Below are 25,280 nucleotides of genomic sequence, written 5' to 3' on the forward strand. Positions count from 1 at the left end.
GAAAACTATCAGTTCTTCCTAATTTGTTAATAAATTGTATGCACTGGAGAGTCTGAACAGTTAAGGTATCTTGAAATTATCGTTTTCCTTTCATTGCAAATGTTCTACTTCAGAAGAATAAAATAGTTCAAATTGATATGAGCTCCTAGTCTGGAGTTTTATCTCTGCTATAGGTTTAGTCAAGCTCATGAACCAGCAGTGGTTACCAAAGGCAATCAAATGGTGTTGTGTGTTGTGCTAGTACCTACAATGCATTTTTCTTGCGGTTATCCCTATCTTCTAAGTTTCTTCTATTCACCTATTTTTTTTAAAATTTATTTTTAATTTTCCTCTTCCTTATTCCTTGCTTGTCATTTAGGCATGTAAGTGGCATCACTAGATTGCTTTAATTCTGGTGGTAAAACTCAATGGGAAAGGTTTATTAGATCTTTATGTATTTTTTCTCATTTACTTGACATCTAAAAAGTCAGGTAAGCATTGGCTCTTCATTGACTGAGAATATTATTGTGAGATACTAATTTGGAGAATTCTACTTGTATTTCATTTATTCTTTCTGAAGATTATTTGTCATTTTTAATCCTTTTCTATGGCTCAGCTCACTTTTCTTTTTCTGAAACCATTAGCTTTTTCAGGATTGGGAGCAAGAACTAAATACCATAGAAAATAATAGTTCTTTTTTTTGTGGTTAAGCACTGAAGACTTATAATGGCTCTGTTTTTTGTTTGTAGATACTCTTATTTCAAATATGCTTTTAAAAGTTTTCTACTTACATTCATGTGTTATTATTTAAGAATATTTTACTTCTAAGGAAAGTTTTAGTTAGAGTCACCATTCAGAGATATGTATTAAATAAAGTGAGAAGACCTGTGCAGAGCTCTTTAAACCCTTTTCTGTCTTTTACCAGGTTTTTAAAATTTAAAAAGTTAAATGAAATTGTATCCAAGTTTGTTTGATAGTATTCTGACAGTTGTATAATCTTGAGCATTATTTCTGTCTCTCAGGAAGCGGAATATGGTGGGCATGATCAGATAGATTTGTATGATGATGTCATCTCCCCATCTGCAAATAATGGAGATGCTCCAGAGGACCGGGATTACATGGATACTCTCCCGCCAACTGTTGGTGATGATGTGGGGAAAGGAGCAGCACCAAATGTTGTCTATACGTATACTGGAAAGAGAATTGCATTGTATATTGGAAATCTAACTTGGGTGAGTAAAGTTAAGAATTAAACTATTGCTAATTGACTTTGAACTACTCTAGTAGCTGTGTTTTTGTCTGGAGTTTTAAAATAAAAATTTGAAGTTACTATATTTGTTTTTCTAAGTGTTTCATAATGAGCAAAATCAGGTACCTTTAAAAGGCCATTAGTTTCAATTCTGTTTGCTTTTTGTGTCCTTGCATTTTACCTTTGTAGACATACCAGTTAGATGTAAAGTGTTTTTGTCTTCAGTTGCTCTGCTTTATGTTACTACACTTCAGATAGCCCAGTTTTACTAAGAAAGATGTCTACATAAGATTTCAAACCAGGATTCAGGAGATGTGAAAACAACTCTTGCTCTTAAAATATTCTTCATTTTCTAATTTAGGATACAGACTTAAGTTCCATTTTTGTTATGTTTAAAATCAGATTTATAAAAATACTGCTACATACTTTGTATGTTAGTTTGAGTTGTTTCATGAAACTTCAAGTATTGGCTATGCCCGGGTGTGGTGACGCACACCTGTAATCCCAGCACTCGGGAGGCTAAGGCAGGAGGATTGCTGTGAGTTTGAGGCCAGCCTGGGCTACAAAGTGAGCTCAAGGCCAGCCTGAACTGCATAGCGAGACCCTGTCTCAAAAAGACAAAAAAAAAAAAAAAGATTATTGGCTAAGAGCTTCATTACCTGCATGTCCAGTATATCTATTTATATTAGCATTAAACCTGAAATATTTACTAAAGCAGCCCTATAGAAGTTTTCATCTCTACTAACAGATATACTTGAAAGTTAAAGATCTAAAAGTCAAAACTCAGCACTTTTCTACTTTATTAATAGCGTTCACTTATTTATTTTTTATTCAATGCAGGGATTGAACAAACCCAGGGTCTTACACATGCTAGGCAAGTGCTCCTCCACTGGCTACATCTTCAGCTCTCTTTGAGACAAGTTCTTGCTAGGTTGCCCAAGCTGACCTCAAATTGTAATCCTTCTGCCTTAGCCTCCCAGGTAGTTGGGATTACAAGTGTGTACCCTGTGCCTAAGTAAAAAATGTTTTACTTAAAAAGATTTTTTGTTTTAAACTAAGGACCAACTTCCTACAATGTAGTATAAGCAGTCTTTGGAAACAGTAGCAATGTGTTTATGAGAATGTAGTTGCTAAAGAATTTGAACATCTGTTAGTTTTGTGACTTAGTTGTTTGCCCTAATTCATCTTGTGTCAAGTGGGAATAATAATAGGACTTACAGCATTTTAAGGGTTGTGTAGTTGATATAAAGTACATAGTAGGTACACCCTACATGTTAGTTTTTTGTCTTTCCATTTTATAGTCAAGGATAAGATGAAATTTATTTCACATAATATTTTCCTTTAAAGGGAGGAAGTGACAAGTGAGATTGGTTTTATTGAGAATTTAAAATCATAGCAGTTTAAAGCTGGAAGAAACCAGAAACTCTTAAGAGTTAAAATCTATCTTATCTCTGAGGGTATGTACTTTCTATTTCCACAACTCTTATCAGGGAATGAAGTTAGGGTCTGAGATGTTTTTGTGGTATTCTAAAAATTAGAGACTGACTGCTAGTAATTGTGCTTAAATTTTCACTGAGGAATAATTTTCTCTTTATCTTGAATTTACCTGTAAAAGCTACATTCGAGCAATAAAAATTCTGGATGTGTTCAGTGGTTAATAAGGGAAACATGTCTTACAGTGGACAACAGATGAAGACTTAACTGAAGCAGTTCATTCTTTGGGAGTAAATGATATTTTGGAGATAAAATTTTTTGAAAATCGGGCAAATGGCCAATCAAAGGGGTAAGAATTTGTGTTTCTAATATGTTAGTAGCTGTTGATTGTAATTTATAAGTTAGTTTCCCTTGATGTTGATGGTAATTACAAACATAGGACACACGATTACTTTGGAGAATCTTAGGCAGAGATTCATTATCTTTTCAGACACACCTTGTTATTTGGCACAGTAAAACCAGTGGAGTTGGGACTGTGGACAAACGAGGCCCATTTTCCTGGGTGTTCTGGGTCTGTTTGAAATGACAGTTTATGGATGTAGTAATCTGCCTGAGGTGTGGGGAATGGGTGACTGGAGGGCAGTGTGAGTGACCTGGATGTTTTGCTTTTTATTCTAGATTATGAAACCTTATAAGTGAGGTAGGATATACGGGAACATAATAAAAATACAGATACCCAAAAGTAAGAAAATGAAGTAATGGCACAAACTGAACCTTCTACATATTGTCACATATATTTACTATATATTTTTTGTTTTGGTTTGGTTTTGGTACTGGGAATAGAACTCAGGACCCTGGGCTTGCCAGGCAGGTGCTGTGCTGCTCAGCTGTATTCCTGGCATATTTACTTTATATATTCACTGTACATTTAGGGTTTTCCTTAAAAAAAAATGGCATTAAAATTTGCATGTTTTTAAAAGGTTTGACATGGAGAGTGGAATAAATATTTAGTAATAAATACCCATCTTCCCTTTCTTATTTTTTGCTACTTTGGTTGTTTCTACTTTTGCCTATCATAAATAATGTTGCAGCAGGCATAGTTTTATATAAACTTTGAGGTAGATTGATTGGTTTATTTTTTTCAGTACTAGAGATTGAACCTTATTTTAAAATTTTTTGTTTAGAGACAATTCTCATTAAGTTGCTAAGTTGTCCAGGCTGGGCTCAAACTTGGGTCCTTCCTTAGCCTCCTAGAGTGTAGGGATTGCAGGCATGCACCACCACACTGGGCTAGATTTGTTTTTAAGTGATAAATTATAACACAGGATTATGGTACATAATTTCATTTGTAAGAAGTGAACAGATAAGACATCCAGAACAGGCACATGCAAAGACAAAATGTACGCTAGTGGTTGTCAGCAAAGAGGAGGCAGATTAGGGAGTAGCTGCTCATGGGCACAGGTTTCTTCTGGGGGTGATGAAATATTCTGAAGTAAGATGGTATTACTACACAGATAAATTAGGTATAGTATGATAACAAATATCGTGGCTTTATATTGTTTCACCAGTCCCAAGTCACATCATCTCTCATCTGAGTTTTTGTAGTAGCGTCCCTACTGCCATCCTGATCTCCAGGGATGCGTTAGTTCCACACAGACATGTTTCAAGTTTCGCTTTTTGATTTTTAAAGGTAATACCAGTATTCTGCTCAGGGTCTTCAGATGGTTTCTTTTTTCAGTGTCATTGCCTTGGTCTGCAAGGTGATCTCCAGTCTGTTTCCTGACCTCTTCTACTTCGCCATGTTTTTGGACCTTGTTAGCCTCTGCTGTTTCATCAACAGATCCCTGTGTGAGAACTTTAGTTATTAGAACCTTAGCTTTACTCTTCCTTTTCTCCAAATATCTATCCACGTGGCTCATTTGTCTTTCCTTTTTCCTTTTTTGAAGGGATCTCTCATTTGATCTTGCTCAGGCTGGCATTAAAGTTACACCCAAGTATTAGAACTTATAGGCCCATGGCAGTATCCTCCTCCATGGCTTACTCTTTCGCTTCATTCAGAACTCAAACTGTTGTAAGAGTTTTATTTTCCGAACACTGTGTAAAAACATCAACCTTCATAACCTATTTCTGATGCTTTTATTTTGCTTTTTTCTTGTTTATTATCTTTCCTTACTCGATTGTAAACTCCTCAAGAGCAGAGATTTTATTTTGGTTCACATCAGTCTTAGAATATATGAGAGGAGGAGATGGTGCCCTGAGAATAACTGTTAAATGAAGTTTTCTTTTTTTTTTTTTTTGTTTCTTTGCTGCTGGGGATTAAACTGAGGGCCTTGTTTATGCTGAGTGGATGCTTTACTACTGAGCTATAACCCCAGCCCAGTTAAGTTGTTTCTAAATATTGTGATCAGATAATCCATACATTTGAGTAGAGTGAGGGATCTGGTCAAGGACCATATTGAATATTAGAGAAAAAAAGATTCTCACCTCCTAGAGGCCCCCCAGAAATACAGACTATTCTGTAATCATATTGATAGTTTAGTTTTTAAGTTACTTTTCTTGAGATGTAATTCATATACCATAAAATTCATCCCTTTAAAGTGTACAATTCAGCGATTTTTAGCATATTTATAAAGTTGAGCAACCTTTACCACCATCTTACTTCAGAATATTTCATCACCCCCAGAAGAAACCTGTGCCCATGAGCAGCTACTCCCTAATCTGCCTCCTCTTTGCTGACAACCACTAGCGTACATTTTGTCTCTGTATTTGCCTGTTCTGGATGTCTTGTCTGTTCATTTCTTACAAATGAAATCATATCACACAGTCTTGTGTGTCTGGCTTCTTTCATTTAACATGTTTTCAAAGTTTATCTGTGTTGCAGTGGGTATCAGCCTTTTATGGATAAATAATACCCCATTATATGAATGTAGCACATTGTTTTTATTTTTTTAATTTTTTTTTGGTTTTTGGTTTTTCTCCGGTACCGGGAACGGAACTCACGACCTTGCGCTTGCCAGGCAGGTGCTTTTGCCGCTGAGCTAAATCCCCAGCCCCAGCACTTTGTTTTTAAAGCCATCATCCATTAGATGATGAGCATTTGGATTCCTGCTTTTCAGTTAAGGGATATGTTCCTATAAATACCCTATTTACCAGTTTTGTGTGAATGTTTGTCTTTGGTTTTATTGGGTGTGTACCTAGGAATGGAATTAAATGGTAACTTTCTTTAACATTTTAAGGAACTGCAAGTTGGCAGCAATACTATTTCACATCCCCATCATTAACACAGGAGAGTTTTACTTTCTCTGTATCCTCACCAACACTATTTTTATGATTATTTTAGCTGTTGTAGTATAAAAACAAGCCAAATACCTGTGAGCTGATGGATGCATTTTTAGAAAAAGCGGTATTGTGGAATATTGCTCAGTTGTAAAAGGAAATGAAGTGGTGATACATCTAACATAGATGAATCTTCAACTTATTTTGCTAAGTAAAAGAAGCTGGTCATGAAAGAGAACATACTGTATAATGCTTTTTACATGACATTCTAGAATAGACAAATCCATACAAAGTAAGATTCCCTAGAGTTGAGGGATGGGAGAAAATGGGAGTGATGGCTACTGATAATGGGGTTTCTTTTTGAGAGTGATGAAAATGTTCTAAAATTGATTGTCATAATTGTTGTGAAAGTCTTGAATGTACTGAAACTATGGAAATTGTACATTTTAAATGAGTTAATTTTATGTTATGTATTATACTCTGTATTGTACATTTTCATTATCTGTTAATAGATATGAGAGTATGAACTTTGCATAGTTTTAAGAAGTATTTTCTAGTCTTTTAAGATAAAAACAAATTTAGACGATTTCTTTTTTGACAGTAACTATTAATTCCTCAACTTTCTACCTCCACCCTTTAAACACCTCTTAGATTTGCACTTGTTGGTGTTGGATCTGAAGCATCTTCAAAGAAGTTAATGGATCTGTTGCCCAAAAGAGAACTTCATGGCCAGAATCCTGTTGTAACTCCATGCAATAAACAGTTCCTGAGTCAGTTTGAAATGCAGTCCAGGAAAAGTAAGCAATCTCTCAGAGGCCTTTTAAAAAAATCTTAGATTTTAACCAGTGTTGCTTGTATTTGTTAGAAGTTATGCTAGGGAACTTATATAATGTGTACATATCTAATAGTTCATTAGAGATTCTTTTTTCTTTCTCTAAAATCCTTGCTGTTATGTGATTTTGTCATTGGTTATGACTGTGGACCCACGTCCTGGACCCTGGTCCTGTTCCATTTTTTGCAAGCTTGCATAGTCCCAACAGTGTGATAGTTGCAGGTTCTTTATTGCTGTCATTATTGTCCTGTCTTTCCCATATTAAAGCAAGAAAGAAACTACATTTTAATCCTTAGCTTGAAGGAAAGCTGTGTGGATATGTGTTGTGGTTGGGGAGAGACCACTGATAATCAGAAAATATTTGTTGGTTTTCTGCTTGGCACCAAGACTTTTCATTTTATTTTGTTTCTTTTTGTTTCTTTGAGACAGGGTCTCGCTATGCAGTTCAGACTGGCCTTAAACTCATTTTATAGCCCAGGCTGGCCTTGAACTCACAGCGATCCTCCTGCCTCAGCTTCCCAAGTGCTGGGATTACAAGTGTGCACCACCACACCCAGCGGCACCAAGATTTTTCACCACTTGTTACAGTGAATGTAAAAAAGACTTATTACATACTTCCGAATGTTAACATTTAAAGAGATAAGATGGATGATCGTGTAATTAACAGAAATTCAAGTGGCTGTTTTTCTTTTAATGTTTTAGCATGTAAGCTAAAGAATAACTGAAGAATATATTAAAATATTATATATTAACTGAAGAATGTATTAAAAAATTTAAATGATCTGTACAGTTGAAATTAAGATTTCTGTTGAAGAAAGTTGGTCTTGGCTGCTGTAGGGTACTGGTATTTTGAAAGCAACTCATTTTACTCTGTGGAAATTACTTTTTTTGAAAGAACATTTATGCCTAGTTATTCAAGACTTAAAAAAGGACTTAGTAGGTATCAGTATTTTCCTTATCAATAATTCTCGAGTGGTTTGCATAGGCCCAAGGCTTCTGCAAATTAATATATCGTGTAAGTGAACTTAGAAATAAAGTTGTTTCTAATAACAGTGGTTACATTTCAGAGAACTGTTTTAATGAGTGCTACTTAAGAGTATTTGGATGTTTGCAGCTACACAATCAGGACAAATGTCTGGGGAAGGTAAAGCTGGTCCTCCAGGAGGCAGTTCACGTGCAGCATTTCCACAAGGTGGTAGAGGACGGGGCCGTTTTCCAGGGGCTGTTCCTGGTGGGGACAGATTTCCTGGGCCAGCAGGACCAGGAGGGCCACCCCCACCTTTTCCAGGTAAAACTTCTCTTAAATTATTAAGGATATAATATGTCTACCTAATACCTCTTTTCCTTTTCTCTCTTTTTCAAGTAATGTATTATTAATGTGACTTACTCTCCTTGTTATGCTATTTTTGGAATCCAGGAAATTTGATCAAGCATCTTGTTAAAGGAACTCGGCCTTTGTTCCTGGAAACTAGGATTCCATGGCATATGGGGCACAGCATAGAGGAATTACCCATTTTTGGCCTAAAAGGTCTTTATTTTTCTCCAAACTTGCTTGACTTATATATAGAATATTTACATCCATCTTATTTTCTTACCTCTTAAAAACCCTTTGAAGACCATTTTTCCTTGTTTCACTTTCTAGCTTGGCATCAGAGTAGAATATAAGGTGGGTGATTTCAATGTAGAGTGTGTATGCTGAAAGATGGAAAATATCTCTAAGCATTGTAATTTTTAAAGTTCTGGTTTCAGTAATTTTTCATAAGCATAAATTGAGCTATTTAAATTTGTAAGGTTATCCTTCACCTCTGTAGTTCTTAGTATAGCATTTACAATATGAGTTTCATTTAAAGAGAAAGAATCTTGGTTTTTAAGTTATGCTTTAAGAGTATAATCTTGGCATGGAAAGTTAAAATATCTTTATTACTGAAGTGTTTTTTTTTCTCTCTCTCTGTCTCTCTCTGTCTCTCTCTCTCTCTCTCTCTCCCCCGAATCCCTTCTCTATTCTGTAGCTGGACAGACTCCACCACGTCCACCATTAGGTCCCCCTGGCCCACCTGGCCCACCAGGTCCTCCTCCTCCTGGTCAGGTTTTGCCTCCTCCTCTAGCTGGGCCTCCTAATCGAGGAGATCGCCCTCCACCACCAGTTCTTTTTCCTGGACAGCCTTTTGGGCAGCCTCCATTGGGTCCACTTCCTCCTGGACCTCCACCTCCAGTTCCAGGTTATGGCCCCCCTCCTGGCCCACCACCTCCACAGCAGGGACCGCCGCCACCTCCAGGCCCCTTTCCACCTCGCCCACCTGGTCCGCTGGGGCCACCCCTTACACTTGCTCCTCCTCCGCATCTTCCGGGACCACCTCCAGGTGCCCCACCGCCAGCTCCACATGTGAATCCAGCTTTCTTTCCTCCACCAACTAACAGCGGCATGCCTACATCAGATAGTCGAGGTCCACCACCAACAGATCCATATGGCCGAGCTCCACCATATGATAGGGGTGACTATGGTCCCCCTGGGAGGTGAGTTAGTATGTAGTAATGAAAGTGTTTGCTCAGTAAAAAAGAAAAAATGATTCTGGGCAATCTGCCGGCACCCAGGAGGCTGAGGAAGAAGGATTGCTGTGAGTTCGAGGCCATCCTGGACTACATAGTGAGTTTTGAGGCCAGCCTGAACTGCATCGTGAGACCCTGTCTCAAAAAAAGAAAGAAAGAAAAAAAAGGAGAAATATAGCATTTCTACCTTCCAGAAAGATTGGGTTTCTAAGCTGCTACTTTATTTCAGCTGAAAGACATTGTAAGAGAATTTTGCTTAGGCTTAGCCTTGTTCTCTTTGTAGGACAAATAGCATACTTCAGTCTGGCAAATAACTACATAAAGGACTGCTAGTATGAATTGGTTTATACTGTTTTGAGTAACTTAGAAAATCTATTGAGTGACAATTAAAAATTTTTTTTAATAGGGAAATGGATACTGCAAGAACACCTTTGAGTGAAGCAGAGTTTGAAGAAATCATGAATAGAAATAGGGCAATCTCAAGCAGTGCCATTTCAAGAGCTGTGTCTGATGCCAGTGCTGGTTTGTATATTTTTCAAGTATCAGTATTTCTTACTTATGTTGTATGTCCTCTTTTAATGTCCCCAAATCATCACCTATGACTTACTTAAAAAGCATTGAAGAGAGCTGTATCTTAGTGTAGACTGGAAAGAACCTTGATGTTAAGTAATTAGATTTAGATTTAATACTAACTTTAACATTCAGTGTGAGTTCAGAGACCTTACGGCAGCTCATTTATTTTTGTATTTGCAAAATGATAACTAGTTTTACACAGCTACTACGTGACTCATAATTTCAGTAACATGAAACCCTTTTGCAAATTTTGAAACACTTAAAAAAGGCATTAATCTTCTGTGGTTACTTTAAAATTTAATACTGTGTTATAAGATGCTTTTATTATATTTAGTCACAAGTGGTTTGATAGCATTTCAAAAACAAAATTTGACATTAAATGTTTTCTTCTTCCCTACAGGTGATTATGGGAGTGCTATTGAGACATTGGTAACTGCAATTTCTTTAATTAAACAATCCAAAGTATCTGCTGATGACCGTTGCAAAGTTCTTATTAGCTCTTTGCAAGATTGTCTTCATGGAATTGAATCCAAGTCGTATGGTTCTGGATCGAGGTAAAACTTTCCTGTCTTAATGACTTTGTGAAGCTCTAGTTAACAAAAGGAGAAAATACTGTTTGGGTTTTTTAAGGAAGATTTTGGTTTTACTTTTTACTTAGCAGCCGCAGTGAATTTTTTAATACTGAGTCAAATGGCAGGTTGTTTGCTTAAAAATACTTCAAAGGTTTCCACTTAGAATAAAATTGTAAATGTTGAGGTACCATCTGGCTTCTGTTTCCTCTTAGAGTAAGGCTTATGTTTTTAACCTTACCTTTTACCTCTCCCCATGTACAAATTAGTCTCCCTTTTTTTCCTTCTGAACACGTCTAACATTTGACCACCTCACTGATTTAGTGCTTGACATTCCTTCTGTTGGAAACCCTTTTTGCTGTCTATTCACATATTTGGCTTCATATCCATCATGTCTCAGTTTAATTTCATTTTTGAGAGTCATCTCCAGGTTAGTTTGTCATGTCATATTTATTTCATTCATATATTGCATGTACTATAACTTTGTTATTAATGGCTTTTTTTTCTCATTAGAATATATTTGAATGATGAGAATGCCCTTAGCTATCCGGTTCACTACGGAAGTGTATTTACATTTAAACATTGCCTGATACAGAATGTTTCTTGAATAAGTGGATTTTTTTAATAGGTTTTTTTAAATTCAGTAGTTCTTTTTTTTTTAGCATTACTGCTAATCTTGACATTTTGTATATTCTTGATACTTAATCTTCACATAATGTTCTTAAATCTGTCTTAAGTGTACTTTATCTGGAAGTAGAGTTATCTTGATAAAGTTAATAGAAAGAAGTTTATCTTGGGCATGGCCTTCAACTTTGTTTTAACCAGTTTGATCCATTGTAAGAATCATTGTATCTGAAAAAATTTATCATAGCTAAAGATCTTACCATGTATTATCTTTATTTTTATTTTTTTTGAGACGTTTCACTATGCAGTTCAGGCTGGCCTTGAACTCACTTTGTAGCCCAGGCTGGCCTCGAACTCACAAGCGATCCTCGTGCCTCAGTTCCCGAGTGCTGGGATTACAGGCGTGTACTACCACACCGGGCTCATGGGCTATCTTTAATGTTAAGTCCAGAGTCAGAAATTCTACCATGATTGAGGAATTCAACACCTAATAATGTTTAAATAAGGCTGTCTTGTTCAGAAATAAACTACAGACAGTTGGTATTTCCTTATTATGAATTTGAAATTTCTAAAACGCTTTTTAAGCTTTAAACTTTGGTTAAATTTTTTTTTTTTTCTTCAAAGGCAGTTCATGAAAATATTTCTACTTATAAAATACAATAGGAATGCAATATCAACCCTCTGTACGGTCGGAATTATTAGGCATTTTGCCTAACCTTCACACCTTCACACACATGAACACAGTTTCTTAGTGGAGTGTAGATAAATAATATTTTGGTTAGCTAGGAATGCAAAACAGATACTTAAATACAGTGGCCCCTTCATATCTGAAAGGGTTGATTTTAGGATCCCTGAGAATAACATCATATGTTGATGCTTAAGTCTATTTCATAAAATATTTGTATATAACCCATATACACCTTCTATGTACTTAATTTTTCCTCCTTCCTGCTGTTTACTCCTGTGTACTTTAAAGCATCTCTTCTTCATTTAAAATACCTGATAGAAATGCTATGTAAATAGTCATTATTCATATTGTTTAGGGAATAAAAAATTTTACATGTTCTCCTATAGTTGTTGTTTTTTGCCAAATATTTTCAATCTTTGGTGGGTTGAATCTGAATGGAGAGCCCACAGATATGGAGAGCCATCTGTATACATTTGGATAACTTACATTAATAGGTGGTAATACTCATGTTTAAGCCCCATTGTACATTGGGTGATTTTTGTGAACTTTTTACTTAATCTGCATTCTAGATGTTAATTTGATATTTTCTCTACTTTCCTGTTTGTTTATTCAGTAACTTATGTGTGCTTTAGGATACTAATTTAAATAGGTGATGTGATATATTTGTGTGTTTTATTCAGTTGTTTTGCAGATATTTTTAAAAATGAAATTTTTGGTTTATGCTTATTGATGATTTGATTATGGACAGGACAGGATAGTCAGTCTCAACTATGTCATACAATATTTTGCTGCCTTAGACTTTTTAAAAAATTGTATTACCTAATTTTGTTTCTTATGGAGAGTTGGTATCTGACATAAAACACCAAAATACAGTATTCCTTCTTATTCACAAGACTTGTTCTAAGACCACTGTAAATCACTGTCGTCTCCATCTTAACTAAGTACTTAACCACACACTGGCTGTAACTCTTGGATTTTGAGGTTTTACCATAAAAGTAGCACAGATTTCTTTTTCCTTCACAATTTCACACTTCCTACTCTAGATCTTAGCAACTTGAGTAATGATTTTTTCTTTCCTTATGAAATCAAGAACTTTTTTTGGCTTTTCACTTGAGGAGCCATATCAAAATTGCAGAGTTACTACTCTTGCCCTTTGGGGTCATTGTTAGGGTAAGATAAAGGCTACTTGGGTATGAGAGGTACAGAGCTACAACAGTCTGAAGGACTAATGGGCAGGTGCCATATACAGGGTGGCTGTGCTGCACCAAGGGGTGACTCACATCCCAGGCAGAATGGAGCCAGGGTTATGTGAGATTTCATCACTTTATTCAGAATGGTATTCAGTTTAAAAGTTACTGGTTAACTGTAAATAAGTGAAACCACAAGGGGGGAGGGAAACCATATTGAGTATGTTTGTAACTATCTGATTACGGAGAGCATTAATCCAGTAATTTCTTTTAGAAGACGTGAACGATCAAGAGAGAGGGACCATAGTAGATCACGAGAAAAGAGTCGGCGTCATAAATCCCGTAGTAGAGATCGCCATGATGATTATTATAGAGAGAGAAGCAGGGAGAGAGAGAGACACCGTGACCGGGACCGAGACCGAGACCGAGAGCGTGACCGAGAGCGAGAGTATCGTCATCGTTAGACGGTAGGTATTCTTGTTCCTGTTACATTTAACGTGAGTATTATTAACAGTGATTATAACCCCAGGGCTGTTGTTTATACAGTATATACCTACATTTTAAATGGTCCAAGTACTTGTTCTGAATTTAATCATCTGGAATCACCTGAGACAAATAGCAGGTAAGTGATCAGAGGTAAAAATTTTAACGTTTTATCATTCAGTATTCTGTTGCTGAGTTACCAGTTTTAGGTTTCAGATTATTAATGGTCTTAAAGCAAGAAAAACAATCAAGAGGACTCATTATGCACTTCTAAAATCTACAAATTGGGGATTTTGTAATCACATACATAATTTGTATGTGATTTAAAATACTTACACAGGGAGTTCAGATATAAATGTGCTTGGATTTTTTTGAAAATGAAGTTTTTATGTTGCCTTCAGCTAATTTTATTTGTCCCTAAAACTTGTAAAGAAAATTTAACACTGTAATAGTTTATAAATACAAGAGAATGTTTTTTCAACTTTGAAAGAAATTTTTTTTTTTTTAATTATTTTTAGAAAGGGGACTGTGTTCCTGGCATCTAAGTTTTGTTTTAAAAGAAATACTGTTAATTTGCAAAGAAAATATATAAGTTGCTAAATTAAAATGGGTTCAGGTTACATATTTAAAATTTTTAAATTGTATCAAGTGATACATCCCCCATTAGAATTACCTTGAAATAATTTTCTTCGATATTTCATTCATAAACCATAATCATTGTCTTTTTTCTGTATTTTACAACTATTTCTTGTGTACATTTTTCATAAAGTGGGGAGAGTTGTCTGTTTATACTTCATTTCCACATGTAATTTTATTTTTGTATTTGTGAACAGCATTTATTCATGTGAAGGGGGAAACTGAATCTTGTGCATGTGACACAGAGATTACTCTGTAAGCAAAATTTTTTTTTCATATGTTGGTGGCATATCCACATTGAATTAGGCTTAAAATAAACCCCTCATAGATAAATACTCTTTATGTGATTATTTTTAGTGATCATGGAATACAGTGAAAATTCAGTCTTGGTAATTGTTAGTATTTAAATTGTAATGGAGAAAACCACAGGCTTTATCAAGTGTGTGTAACTTTCTGACAGAATAGCAGTTTCTTTAACCCTAACATAAATATTAGCAAATGATCCATTTTGAATTATACTTGTAGAAAATAAGCGTGTAAATCTTATGAGACACAAATAGCTGTTACACTATTTGCAATTTTGAAGGCTTTTTGAATTCGGAAGGCCCATTCTGATAGTGCTTGCATTTTGAGTATATAGCTTAAATATGTATCAAAAATTCTTACTCAGTTTTCCGTGTATTGTATTAAAAATTTAGTATGTCTCAGAACATTTTAATATGAGACAAAGCATCTTCCATTTTTAAAACTAATTTACTGAAATTGGTAATTGCTTTTGAATGTAAAAATAGTGTTGTATCATGTAAATCTAAGCAGTAAAATTTGCGGATGTAGCTTTTTTAAAGATGGAGCTTTTTATCCCTGAGTTGAATGCATCTTATCCCATCTTTTGAAAAAAATTATTAATGTTCAGTAGTTGCTTGTGAATTGATGCCAGGATATTACTTGAGATGTTAACTCTATAGCCATTTTATTTGTAGGGTGGTTTCAAGTTCTGTAAGTTATTTTCTAGACTTTCCTAAGTTACCAACTTTAGTTACTGAAGACATGATACTGAAATTTGAATATATTTTTAGTCATTTCCAAAATTGATGTACCACTTACCTACCCATCAAGGAAGGGTCTTCTAAATCAGTTTATACCAGAGATTAATGACAGTTTTCTTACTAGTTTTAGTAAAACTAGAATAGTCAACCAGGTAAATTCCTCTGAAAAGGCCATTGTTAATTTTAAGTAGCTTGAATATACATTCCAGCATGAGTGGACCTAATATATCATGACTTGAGTTTCATTACATTCAGACATTAACTATGAATTCCTCATGTGAAAACGATTGTGGACATTTTTCTTAGTCACTGATGTATCATACCAAAATTCCCATGTTTTGTTTGTACATTAATCAGAATTGAGTTGTAATATTGTTATATGCCTTCATCCAAGCAAAATTTTACATAAATCTTTCCAATACAAAAAGAAAATTGTTATTTTGGATTACTGTATCTTTGCTATACCCAACAGTATTTATTGTGGAAGTAGACATGAAGTAGGGGTGGGAACTGAAATTAAATATATTCAAGTGAAAAACTTAAAAAAGTATTTGCAAATTTTGTTACCATCATAATAAGGTCTGTTGTTGACCTTTTTAGAAGTTTTTAAATATGAGTCCTTTTGAGCTTTCATGTAAATCTTAAATGGAATAAGTGGAATAAGAGTCACTTGAAAGCTAAAGTGAATGTCAGTAGTAAGTTGGTGCATAAATGATAATGTAATCTGTTATTAAAATGGTGATGAATGGCTGCAAGGTTAAGCTCTTAATTTAACTGGAAATTTAATGATGTTGGCAAACTGTTAATGTCTGTCCCATCTTAATTTTTTTGTGTTTAAACTGTTGAATAATGTTAATTACATTCTCATTTAAAAATGTATTAGTTTTCTCAGAAAAATTCAGTATCTAAGTTCAAATAGATTATAATTTAATGAGAAAATATCAGTATTGTAAATTTCCGTATGTAAATACATTGCGCTTCATATTCTGTATTTTTTGCCTCTATTCTGAGACCACTCTGAGCAAAATAAAGTGATTTTAAGTTGTATATGTCTTACAGAAATAATTTTACCTTCAGAGTTTACTTACTTTAAGGTTGGATTCTTCTTATCACCTGTTGGAACAGTCCTACCCAGCAAATTTATGTTGTTTATTTTTTATACTAAAGAGTAATTAAAACAAATTATTTAAAAAATACTCTTTACTCAGACTTTCCCTCTCCCCATTTTATGAGGTTTTACATATTCTCAAATCATTATACATTTATCAATAAATGTTTTGTGTATGGGCATTTGGATCAAGTAACCATACTTCCTTGACTGTGATCACTTCTACCATATGTATCATGCTGTTAGATTTTGTTATTACTGCACAGGATTTTAGATGCTTTGTATTACTTACTCAGCTTACAGTTTTGTGTTAGTTTGGGTGAAAACCAAAAATGCTAAAAGAGTAAAAATTCTTTACTAATATGTTAAAAGACATTATTATCTCCTTAGGAATTAGTGTTACACGAGGCTTTTGTGAAAATCAAATTGTCCTGGTTGCCTGGTGAATGATGACTGGTTCTAATAAGATTTAAAAATTATTTCTGCAACTCTTAGATCATCTGAGATCTACCTCATATTTCCCCGTTATGTGTTTCCTTGTGTTTACCCATATATCGTAAGTACTGTTTCATCTGGATATGCTAGCTTTCAATTACTTCAGCTCTAATTTCCTTGCTTTTAGTATTATTTGCAAACCCTGTCTGACTGTACAGCTATCTGCTTGCAGTGACAAGAGGGTAGGAAGTGATCCTGTGAATGGATGATGTATTTTGCTCACTGTGGTTGAAGAATAGTTTCATTTATAAATGATTAATGCTTTGTTTAAAAAAATTCAATGCTAATGTGAGTCACCTTGCTCTCTCACCTTCATCTCAGTGTGAAATTTACTACCGGTGCTTCAGTTTGTAACTTAGATTGTTTTGAATAATGTTTTGAATGAATATTTAGTTAGTATTGTTTAAAGAAAACCTAATAACCAATAAAGGGTAAGGGTACCATCTATGCTATACAAATTTGTGAGTTTGCCCTCTGTGGTAGGATGTTTGAACTGTCACAGTGGATTCTGAATACCAAGTAGCTTATTTTGAAATGTCCATTTTGTGAATCTTTTAGAGGCAAAGTGATTTTTTTTTTTTTGTGATGGAGTGTATTTCTATTATTTAGTAGATTGCCTAGAGCAACAATTATGTATATGTTTTATATTGAGTGATAAAATGGTTCTTTGAGATGAGGTAAGTACTATGTCCACAGGTAGAAAGATGAAGTGTTTTGATAGCAAGGAACTTTCTGTAAACATTTACAATAAACAAAATTGCTTCTGTGCACTATGTTGTAAGAAGACATTTTTCAAAGAGTTATTAACATGTAATTTAGACCCTTGTTTTTCTTGCCTACTTTATCTCCATTCCTTTAATCAAAGGAGAAATTTTCAGATAGAGAATAGTAAATTTTGTTCCACTGAATTAAAAACAGTACAACTTTGTAATTACATAAACACTTTTATTTCAACTTATTAAAACCTATAAAAAAGCTCTATCAAATTTACATTTGTCTTAAAAGATGACTACCATGACTTTAAATACTAATGCTAACAAATTTGCTTAGGTAAATTTCTAACAGAAACACTCAAATTTGGGTAATAGTGGCTTGGTGTTATATTAATTACTTCCAGATGCAGGCACTGCTCTGTTTTGACCTTTTATTTGATGCTCACATTAATTTACAGACTTTGGGAGCTCTAGATTCCATGTGTCATCTTAGTTGTTTAAATAGCTGTTTACACAACTTTTTCTTTTTTTATAACTGATAGCTAAAGCAAGTAATTGTGTGGCTTTGACATAGATTTGAGCAAATGATTTTCTGAGAACATGAGCATTGAATGTATTTGTTACTTTAAAGTTTCTTTTTGATATATTTGTTTATGTAGATGTCTGTTTAGACATTTGAGACTGTTATATGGAATTGGATTATTGGAAATGGGTTGTATTGCCTTTAAATTTGCTTCCTTTTGAGACTGTAAAATTTGTATATCCAAATGGATAAATAAATGTAAAATGTTTAGAAATAGAAATGACTATCCCCCTAATTTTATATCTGTGTCATGAAAATTAGGATCAGTAGTAAAGACTTATCTATGAAGTATAATCAAGCAAGAAATAAGATGTATATTGTAACTTCATAAGTAGGATTTACTATATGAAAAGTAGTAAAATTCTCTGTTGGAATAAGAGACAGTTGCAGTATACAGCATATATTTTTTGGAAGAATTGAATATTTTTGTGTTGCTCACTGATTTTAAATAATTTTTCCTCTTATTGACCCTCTTCATCCTTTTCAGCACAAAAAATTTAAGGAAATAACATGTTTTTGTAGCAAGGTTTATTGATTTCCCAGTTTTAAAATTAAAAAATATGCTGTATGTAATACTTTCACCAGCTTTTCCAAGTGTATTGCTGAGCCCGAGGTATAGTTTAGTGGTAGGCTGGCCTCATGGCTTAGCATGGCATGTGGTCCTGGGTTCAGTCCCCCAGCTAGCTAGGTAGCTAAAACAATAAGACAGAGGGACAGATAAGCATCACAAGTGCTAAGCAGTTGAGAGCTGACACTTTACATTGTTTTCTATTAAATAATTCCACTAAAGCTTTATTAGCATAAGATGAAGGTAAAATAAAAGGTAATAGAAATTCCTTGAAAAGTACAGGTATATAGAAACTATTTAGAAGAGAAAGCTCTTGATTTTAACATTTGTTGTTTTCCTTGTGTAGTTGTAAGGTCTTATGTTTTTAATTACTAGGCAGTATGAATGGTATGATGCTCTGTGTTTTCAACATAGGTGAAAAAGAACATAAAGAGATAAAATTTGTAATTGTGATAGAAATTACCCTTAATAGCAGAGCAGCCAGGTGTGGTAGCATATACCTATAATCCTGGCACTTGAGTGATTGAGGCGTGAGGATTGCTGAGAGTTGGAAGCCAACTTGGGCTATGGTAGTGAGTTCAAGACCAGCTTGAACTCTGTATGACTATTGTTCCCCCCACCCCCAATTTTTTTTTTTTTTAATCTTTGTGGCAAAGTATCACTAAACATTGTGCCCTTTAGACTCTTAAATCACTTTTATAATGCCTTCTGGGAATTTATATTTTAAATAGCTGATATTTCATTGATCATTTATATGCAAGTTAGTTGAATCTTTTGTGAAACTCTACCTGGAGTTTGCATATATATGTATTGAGATTTTAGTTTATCAATTTTGTTTCTTCTCTTTTTACTTTATGTGAGTTTTCAATGAAATTTATCATTATAGTTTCCCAGTTAGCTTATTTTTGGTTAGTTTATATACTATATTAGGTATTTCAGTATAGGTGGAATAGAGTAAAAGTTAATGTCTCACATTGTATTATGTCTGAAGATTTGTATGTGGATGTCATTTATTTAAATGTCCATACTGAGCTTTCTATTTATAAATTTTGTAACATGGAGCACTATTTGATTTATAACAATTGCAGAAGTTCCTGTATGCTGTCAAATAAAGTCAATTTGTAAAATTTACTGCATTTTATATTCAACTCAGCGCTTAATTGTTAAATGAGTTCATATAGAATTGACATGTGGGTGAATAAAAAAGATCTACATTAAAATCATCCAGGCATTTTTCCATTTATTTTTGTAGAGTGCATATTTTAGAAACTGGCTTTGACTGTTTCCATCATCACAGAAACAGTAGCTGCTGCGTTTTCATTTCTGTTTCAGTCATTGAATTTGAAAGACAGTATTTAAGAGTGAAATCAAAATGTCTCATTTTGAATCATGAGATGAATTGGGAGCATTTCTCCACCAGAAAGGCAGCTACTGTTTCAGTTAATTCTTATTTTATGTTAGAATACGTAACAGAGAAGTAGATGCACGACTTGTGTATGTATAGTTAAACCAGCATTTTTCTGTGTATTATGGGGAATAGCAAAATCTACATCACAAATTTTGACACATTACAGCTGAAGGAAGAGGAACACCTTTCAAGATAAAAGTCTTCATGGGGGAAAAATGACGCTTGTCCAGCAGTTTGCTTCTTGAGATTGAACTGAACCTGTAAGGATTCATGGATAAACTGAACAGGAATAGATCTGAATAAAGCAAATCTGCATAAATGGTAACCAGTAGCTCTACTTTTATTTTTTATGTTGCTTAACTGTTTTATTTGAAGGAAACCTGTGTGATTTAAAAAGTTAATAGCTTTTGCAACTTTATTACTGGTTATATACATTTGGCCATTATAATGTGCAAGCAATTGGAAAAACAAAGTCAAGTAAATGCTTGTTTTTATAGTAGTTTGTTCTTGTTAAAAATGTTCATATGATAATGTCTGTAAACAGCACCACTTTGATTACAATAGATGTAGTGTTGTAATAAACTGTTTCATGGGGCTGATGTGTAAAGCTGTTCAAGTTATTTGATGTTTACACCTCAGGGAAAGTCTTGTGTTCAGCAATACCTAAAGATAATGTTACTATGATAACATTTTTACTGTCCTTTAAAAGAAGCATTGCAATAGCGTTTTTGGATATGCATCAATCTACTCATGCGTTCAGTGAATTAAACATAACTGATTAATGTCTCTTGCCCTTGGTTTTGATATTAGAATAGGTGATTACATGGATATTTAATATTTCTATATTCTGCTTTTCTAGCTGTTTTTACCTAGTTAGCTTGTGACTTTGATGAATGGTATATACTTCTAAAAACTTAAAACTCGGCAGACATGGCAATCCAGTCAGTGTTTCAGGGGTCAAAAAACTTTGAGTTTTAACATGTTAGTAAAAACTCACATGTATTTGCTAGGGTAGTGCAGCTTAATTACAACACCTATACACTGAAACATGGTTGTGAACTGCTGGCGTTGAAAGACAGATTTTGACAATTCTAATTGATCTGTAGTATTTGGTGTTTCTTATTGATGGTGCTTATGGTTCAATTTTGAAGCCATAACAGCCATGCAGCAGATTTGTGTGAATAAGGAGAGCCTTAGTTTTATTTCCCCATTGGTATAGATTTCTGAAGGATGTGATGTTTGTTAACACGGGGTGGTGTTGTCCGTTGTCAGTACTGGGAGATTTATAGGTATCTTCAACAGTTCAAGGAATTCTATGTATATCCATGTAACCTGTTAATTCATGCTAGAATTAGATTTTTTTTTGAACCTGCCTTATGTAAAGGCCTGTATTTAAAGCACCTGGCTAGCATGTGTTCTTACTTGCAAAATTAGCAGAGGCAGAATGTCAATTTGATTAGATATTTTTATAGGAAGGTAATTGTGAACCACTACTTAAGAAATTTGAGTTTAAAGCACTTAAATTTGTTTTTAATATATTTTTAAAATCTGATGATCTTTAATAGATCTGATAGTATACACATTGGTTTTTAAAGTATAACCAAATTTTGGGACAATACTTAAAAGTATGTAAGTACCTTAGATAATACATAATGTCCAACTGTAGGAGCCCTCTAAAGATGTGCACTGCCGTTGTTCATTTTCATCTTGTCTGCTGTCAAACTACTCATAAAATTAGCTGCTTCAGATTATCCATATTACCACTAGCTTTATTTTAAAGCATTTCATGAGTGGAGCACTTGTGCACGGGATCATTGGTGTTTACTGCAACTGTTCACTCTCAGAAACAATTTTTGAAGTGTTTTATCTTGTTGAAAATGCAGTTGCCTTTTTAATACTATTTGAGAGTTGTATCAGAATCTTGTTTTGTGTATAAGTGTTGTAAGTTTTATCATTTTTTTAGCTTTTGTATATTTTAATCACAATGCCCTATGTTGAAGTCGTTTGGATATATATATAACACAAGGGAAATTAGTTAATAGTAAGATTTAAAGGTAAGTAAAATATCCATGAGAGTAAAAATTTCTCTGAACAATTTTAAAATGGAATCACAAAACTATACTTGAAAAGAAACTGGAAATTTTGTACTGATTTATTCTTACATTTTACCTTTTCATTTTTTTATCAGTGGAACTGCTTAATTGTTCCTTCTATATCACTCTTCTGCTTGTTTGGCTGATTTTATTATATGACTTTTGTTTTAGAGAGTCTGAGTGTACTAAAGTTGTTTGCTGCTAGTCCATTATTTTAAGTGTTGTCAGGAAGAAATGACTTCTTGGTTTGACCAAGTACTTTTGCAAAATACTTCTTCACCTAATAGAACATGAATGTATAGTAGTAAAGGTAAAAATTGCAAACCTTGTTTTATTTGTTATACCTTGTCATTGTTTATGAGCTGATGTTATTTGAGAAAAAAAATTTTTTAATGTGTAGAAACAATCCAAAGAGATACATCTTTGCAAAGACACCAAAAAAGAAGAGTGTGTGTGTCTTAGAGACCTTTTTATTTTTTCTTCATTTATAATACCTGTAATGGATATGAGAACAAATGAGTTGAATTTTAAACCATAGCATTTATATTAGTGCTGTGCAGTCACATTCCTTTCAGCTAGCAGTAAAATTATAGATGAGTGGTACAGCACATGAATTGTATTGCTTCTGAAGCAACACTTTGAGTTGAATGTGCTGCTTTTGATTAAAGAAGTATGTTATAGAAAGGATATTCCAGTGTAAACTTACAAGTGTTTATTTTCCTAAGCAAGATTTGGAGTAACTTGCTGTGACCATCGACCATAGGTTAGCCCACTTAATGCCCCTTCATGTAGAATGTTCTTAAGCAGTTACCTATAATTTGGAGTTCACAAATAACATGTAGCTTAAGGTATTATTTTCATTTGATTCTCCTGTGGAGAATGCTGTTCTACTTTTTTACTGGTTAAGGTCAGTTCTAAAAGTAAAATTGGAGGTTTAATGTTGTATAATATTTTATAGTGAAAGGGGGAAATTATTGAAAGGGTAAAGAATTTTTCTTTCCCTTATGTATTTAAATGTGCCAATAACCGAAATACATACTGTTTTATATGATGAGATGCAACGACAAGGCTTTTCTGTTGCTCTTGGCATTTTGGTTTTCATACCTGATTGGTCATTGCATTTTCTGTATCTTATAAGGTGGCTCCAATTTTGTGTTTTAAGCATTGGCTTAAATTATTTTAAGAGGTTATTTTAAGAGGAAGATTATGTCCTGATTCTTTACTGGGAATGCAGACTTGAGATTCTCACTGTTTTATAGATAACTGCTTTTTAAATTTTATTCACTACATTTATTTGCATCCCATAGCCGTTTGTAAATGTTTCTTCCAGTTGTATGTACTTAAATGCACGCTTATCCATTGTACATATTAGACATTTTTTTGTGCTAAAATATATTAAGTGGGATTTTTGTAGCAAAGCATTCTATTTTTCTGTTTTTATGGTGTGTGTGTGTTTGTTTTTTTTAACATTAACTTTCATTTTAAACACTGGTGTATTCGTTTTATTTTTTAGTAACCTGACTCTTAGAAGCCTTAGACTTTTAAAGTGAATATTCAGCCAAAAATTGTATGTTTATTAAGATGTGGCCTTACCTTGACATTCCTTGTGTTCATAATGTGAGACTTTATTTAGAGAAACCAAGATTTAGGATTAAAGTTTGATCTTAAGTTGAAAGAGAAAATGTGTTAAAATGTCTAGGCTTCTGAGAGTAAGTTCTTGTACTCTTCTTTCTTGGCATTAGAAAGAAGCGATACGAACTTTTGTGAATATTCAAAATATCCAGGCAGTTGTAGCCTGTTCAGATTGATTTAGGTTTGTTTTAACTAATGTTTCTTTAAAAGTTTCAGGTTGTTGACATTCACAGAGTACATCACTACTATGGTTTTTGTATAGGATGTATGAACAGTTGGTTATAAACAGATTCATGGTTTTAAAGACTTTCTGGTACATGAATACTGCAATGGAGGCTTTTAAAATATTAGATTGAATTTAATTGAAGTCATACAAATCTTGTAATGGTATCTTTGGATAGTAAACCTTAGAGTTTTTCATGTGGGAGAATCCTAAAACTCCACCATGGGTGTAAATGTTTTACATTAATTTCATAATTGGACAGACCCTACCTTTAGTAAAACATTTCACTTTGAAGGTTTGTTCTTTGTTGCACTGTTACTGAGTAACGCTTCTGAGCATTCTGTAAGCTAATTTTAAAATACAATGGTAAATTCATGTTTATTTTATTTATTTTTTTTACTTTAAAAATTGTAGTACTCAGGTGGTATTTAGTAGAAAATGATCTTTGGAGTAAATCATATGTATTCTAAGGAATGCATCTATAACATTGATAACTTTAGCCTTAAAAAAAAGGTCAATTATTCCTTCTTTCCTCTGCATCCCATGGTAAATTAGCAAGATAGTTTACAGCCCACTGCAGCCTTAAAATGTTTCACAATTTTTAATGAAAGCCTTTAATAACGACAAAAATTGTATCGTATTACCAGTCTCCCATCAATTATTGAATCACTGTTTGTAAATCATTTATCTAATATTAGAAGGCCAAAGAAAGTCTTAAAATTTTAGCTATTGACTCTGGTGACTTCACAGTAAGATTTCTGTGCAAAAGGTAAGGTGATTATTTGATCAAATAGACATCTTTTTTGTTGCCATGAGAGCTGGACTTCCATATTAGCTTCTATTAAAAATCTTACTCTCATTTATTAAAATGTAATTACAATTTTGTTTAATGTTTACTGTCCTTTCTTTCTTTAGCATGTAGGTGACTGTTGAGCAGTTTGCTGTATGGCCATTGCTGGTCTAAACTGCACTGGTAACAAGCATGGTCTTGACCTTGTACTGAAAATAAAGCAAAGTTTTCATAATACTGTGCAGCATGTCCTTTTTCACTTACAATTTGCTGGCTGTTGGGTACGGTTTAAAATAATACCGATTGGCAATATATGGCATAACATAATCAAAGACTACTGTGTTTTGTGTTTAAGCCACCCTCTCAAGAGAGTGGTTTTCTTCTATACTGGCATTTTGATGCTCTTTAAGCAGATCTGGCTATAATTAAGATTGAGGAACATGAAGCTTTCTTAATCTAAAATTCAGAAAACATTTTTATATGGAGGGTATATTAACCTCGCTAGACTTTTAATCAAGTAAAACTATTTCCAGAGCACAGAAAA

The 25,280-nt window shown here is 33.9% G+C and overlaps 1 protein-coding gene across 3 annotated transcripts; it reads left to right on the plus strand.

Moving 5' to 3' along the window:
* Window positions 1-1,001: 1,001 nt before the first annotated feature.
* On the plus strand, window positions 1,002-24,973 carry Cpsf6 (cleavage and polyadenylation specific factor 6, 68kDa; the record flags this gene model as incomplete). 3 transcript variants are annotated; one of them, XM_013520974.1, is given in 10 exon segments in its annotated part: window positions 1,002-1,211; window positions 2,908-3,011; window positions 6,590-6,735; window positions 7,885-8,058; window positions 8,188-8,298; window positions 8,780-9,284; window positions 9,724-9,839; window positions 10,291-10,444; window positions 13,236-13,425; window positions 20,165-24,973. In XM_013520974.1, coding segments are annotated over 9 exon segments (1,707 nt in total), but the record flags the coding sequence as incomplete, so codon positions are not given.
* Between the last annotated feature and the right edge of the window lie 307 nt (window positions 24,974-25,280).

The sequence above is a fragment of the Chinchilla lanigera genome, unplaced genomic scaffold (genome assembly GCF_000276665.1).
Source record: "Chinchilla lanigera isolate Chin_1 unplaced genomic scaffold, ChiLan1.0 scaffold00057, whole genome shotgun sequence".
Lineage (NCBI taxonomy): Eukaryota > Metazoa > Chordata > Mammalia > Rodentia > Chinchillidae > Chinchilla > Chinchilla lanigera.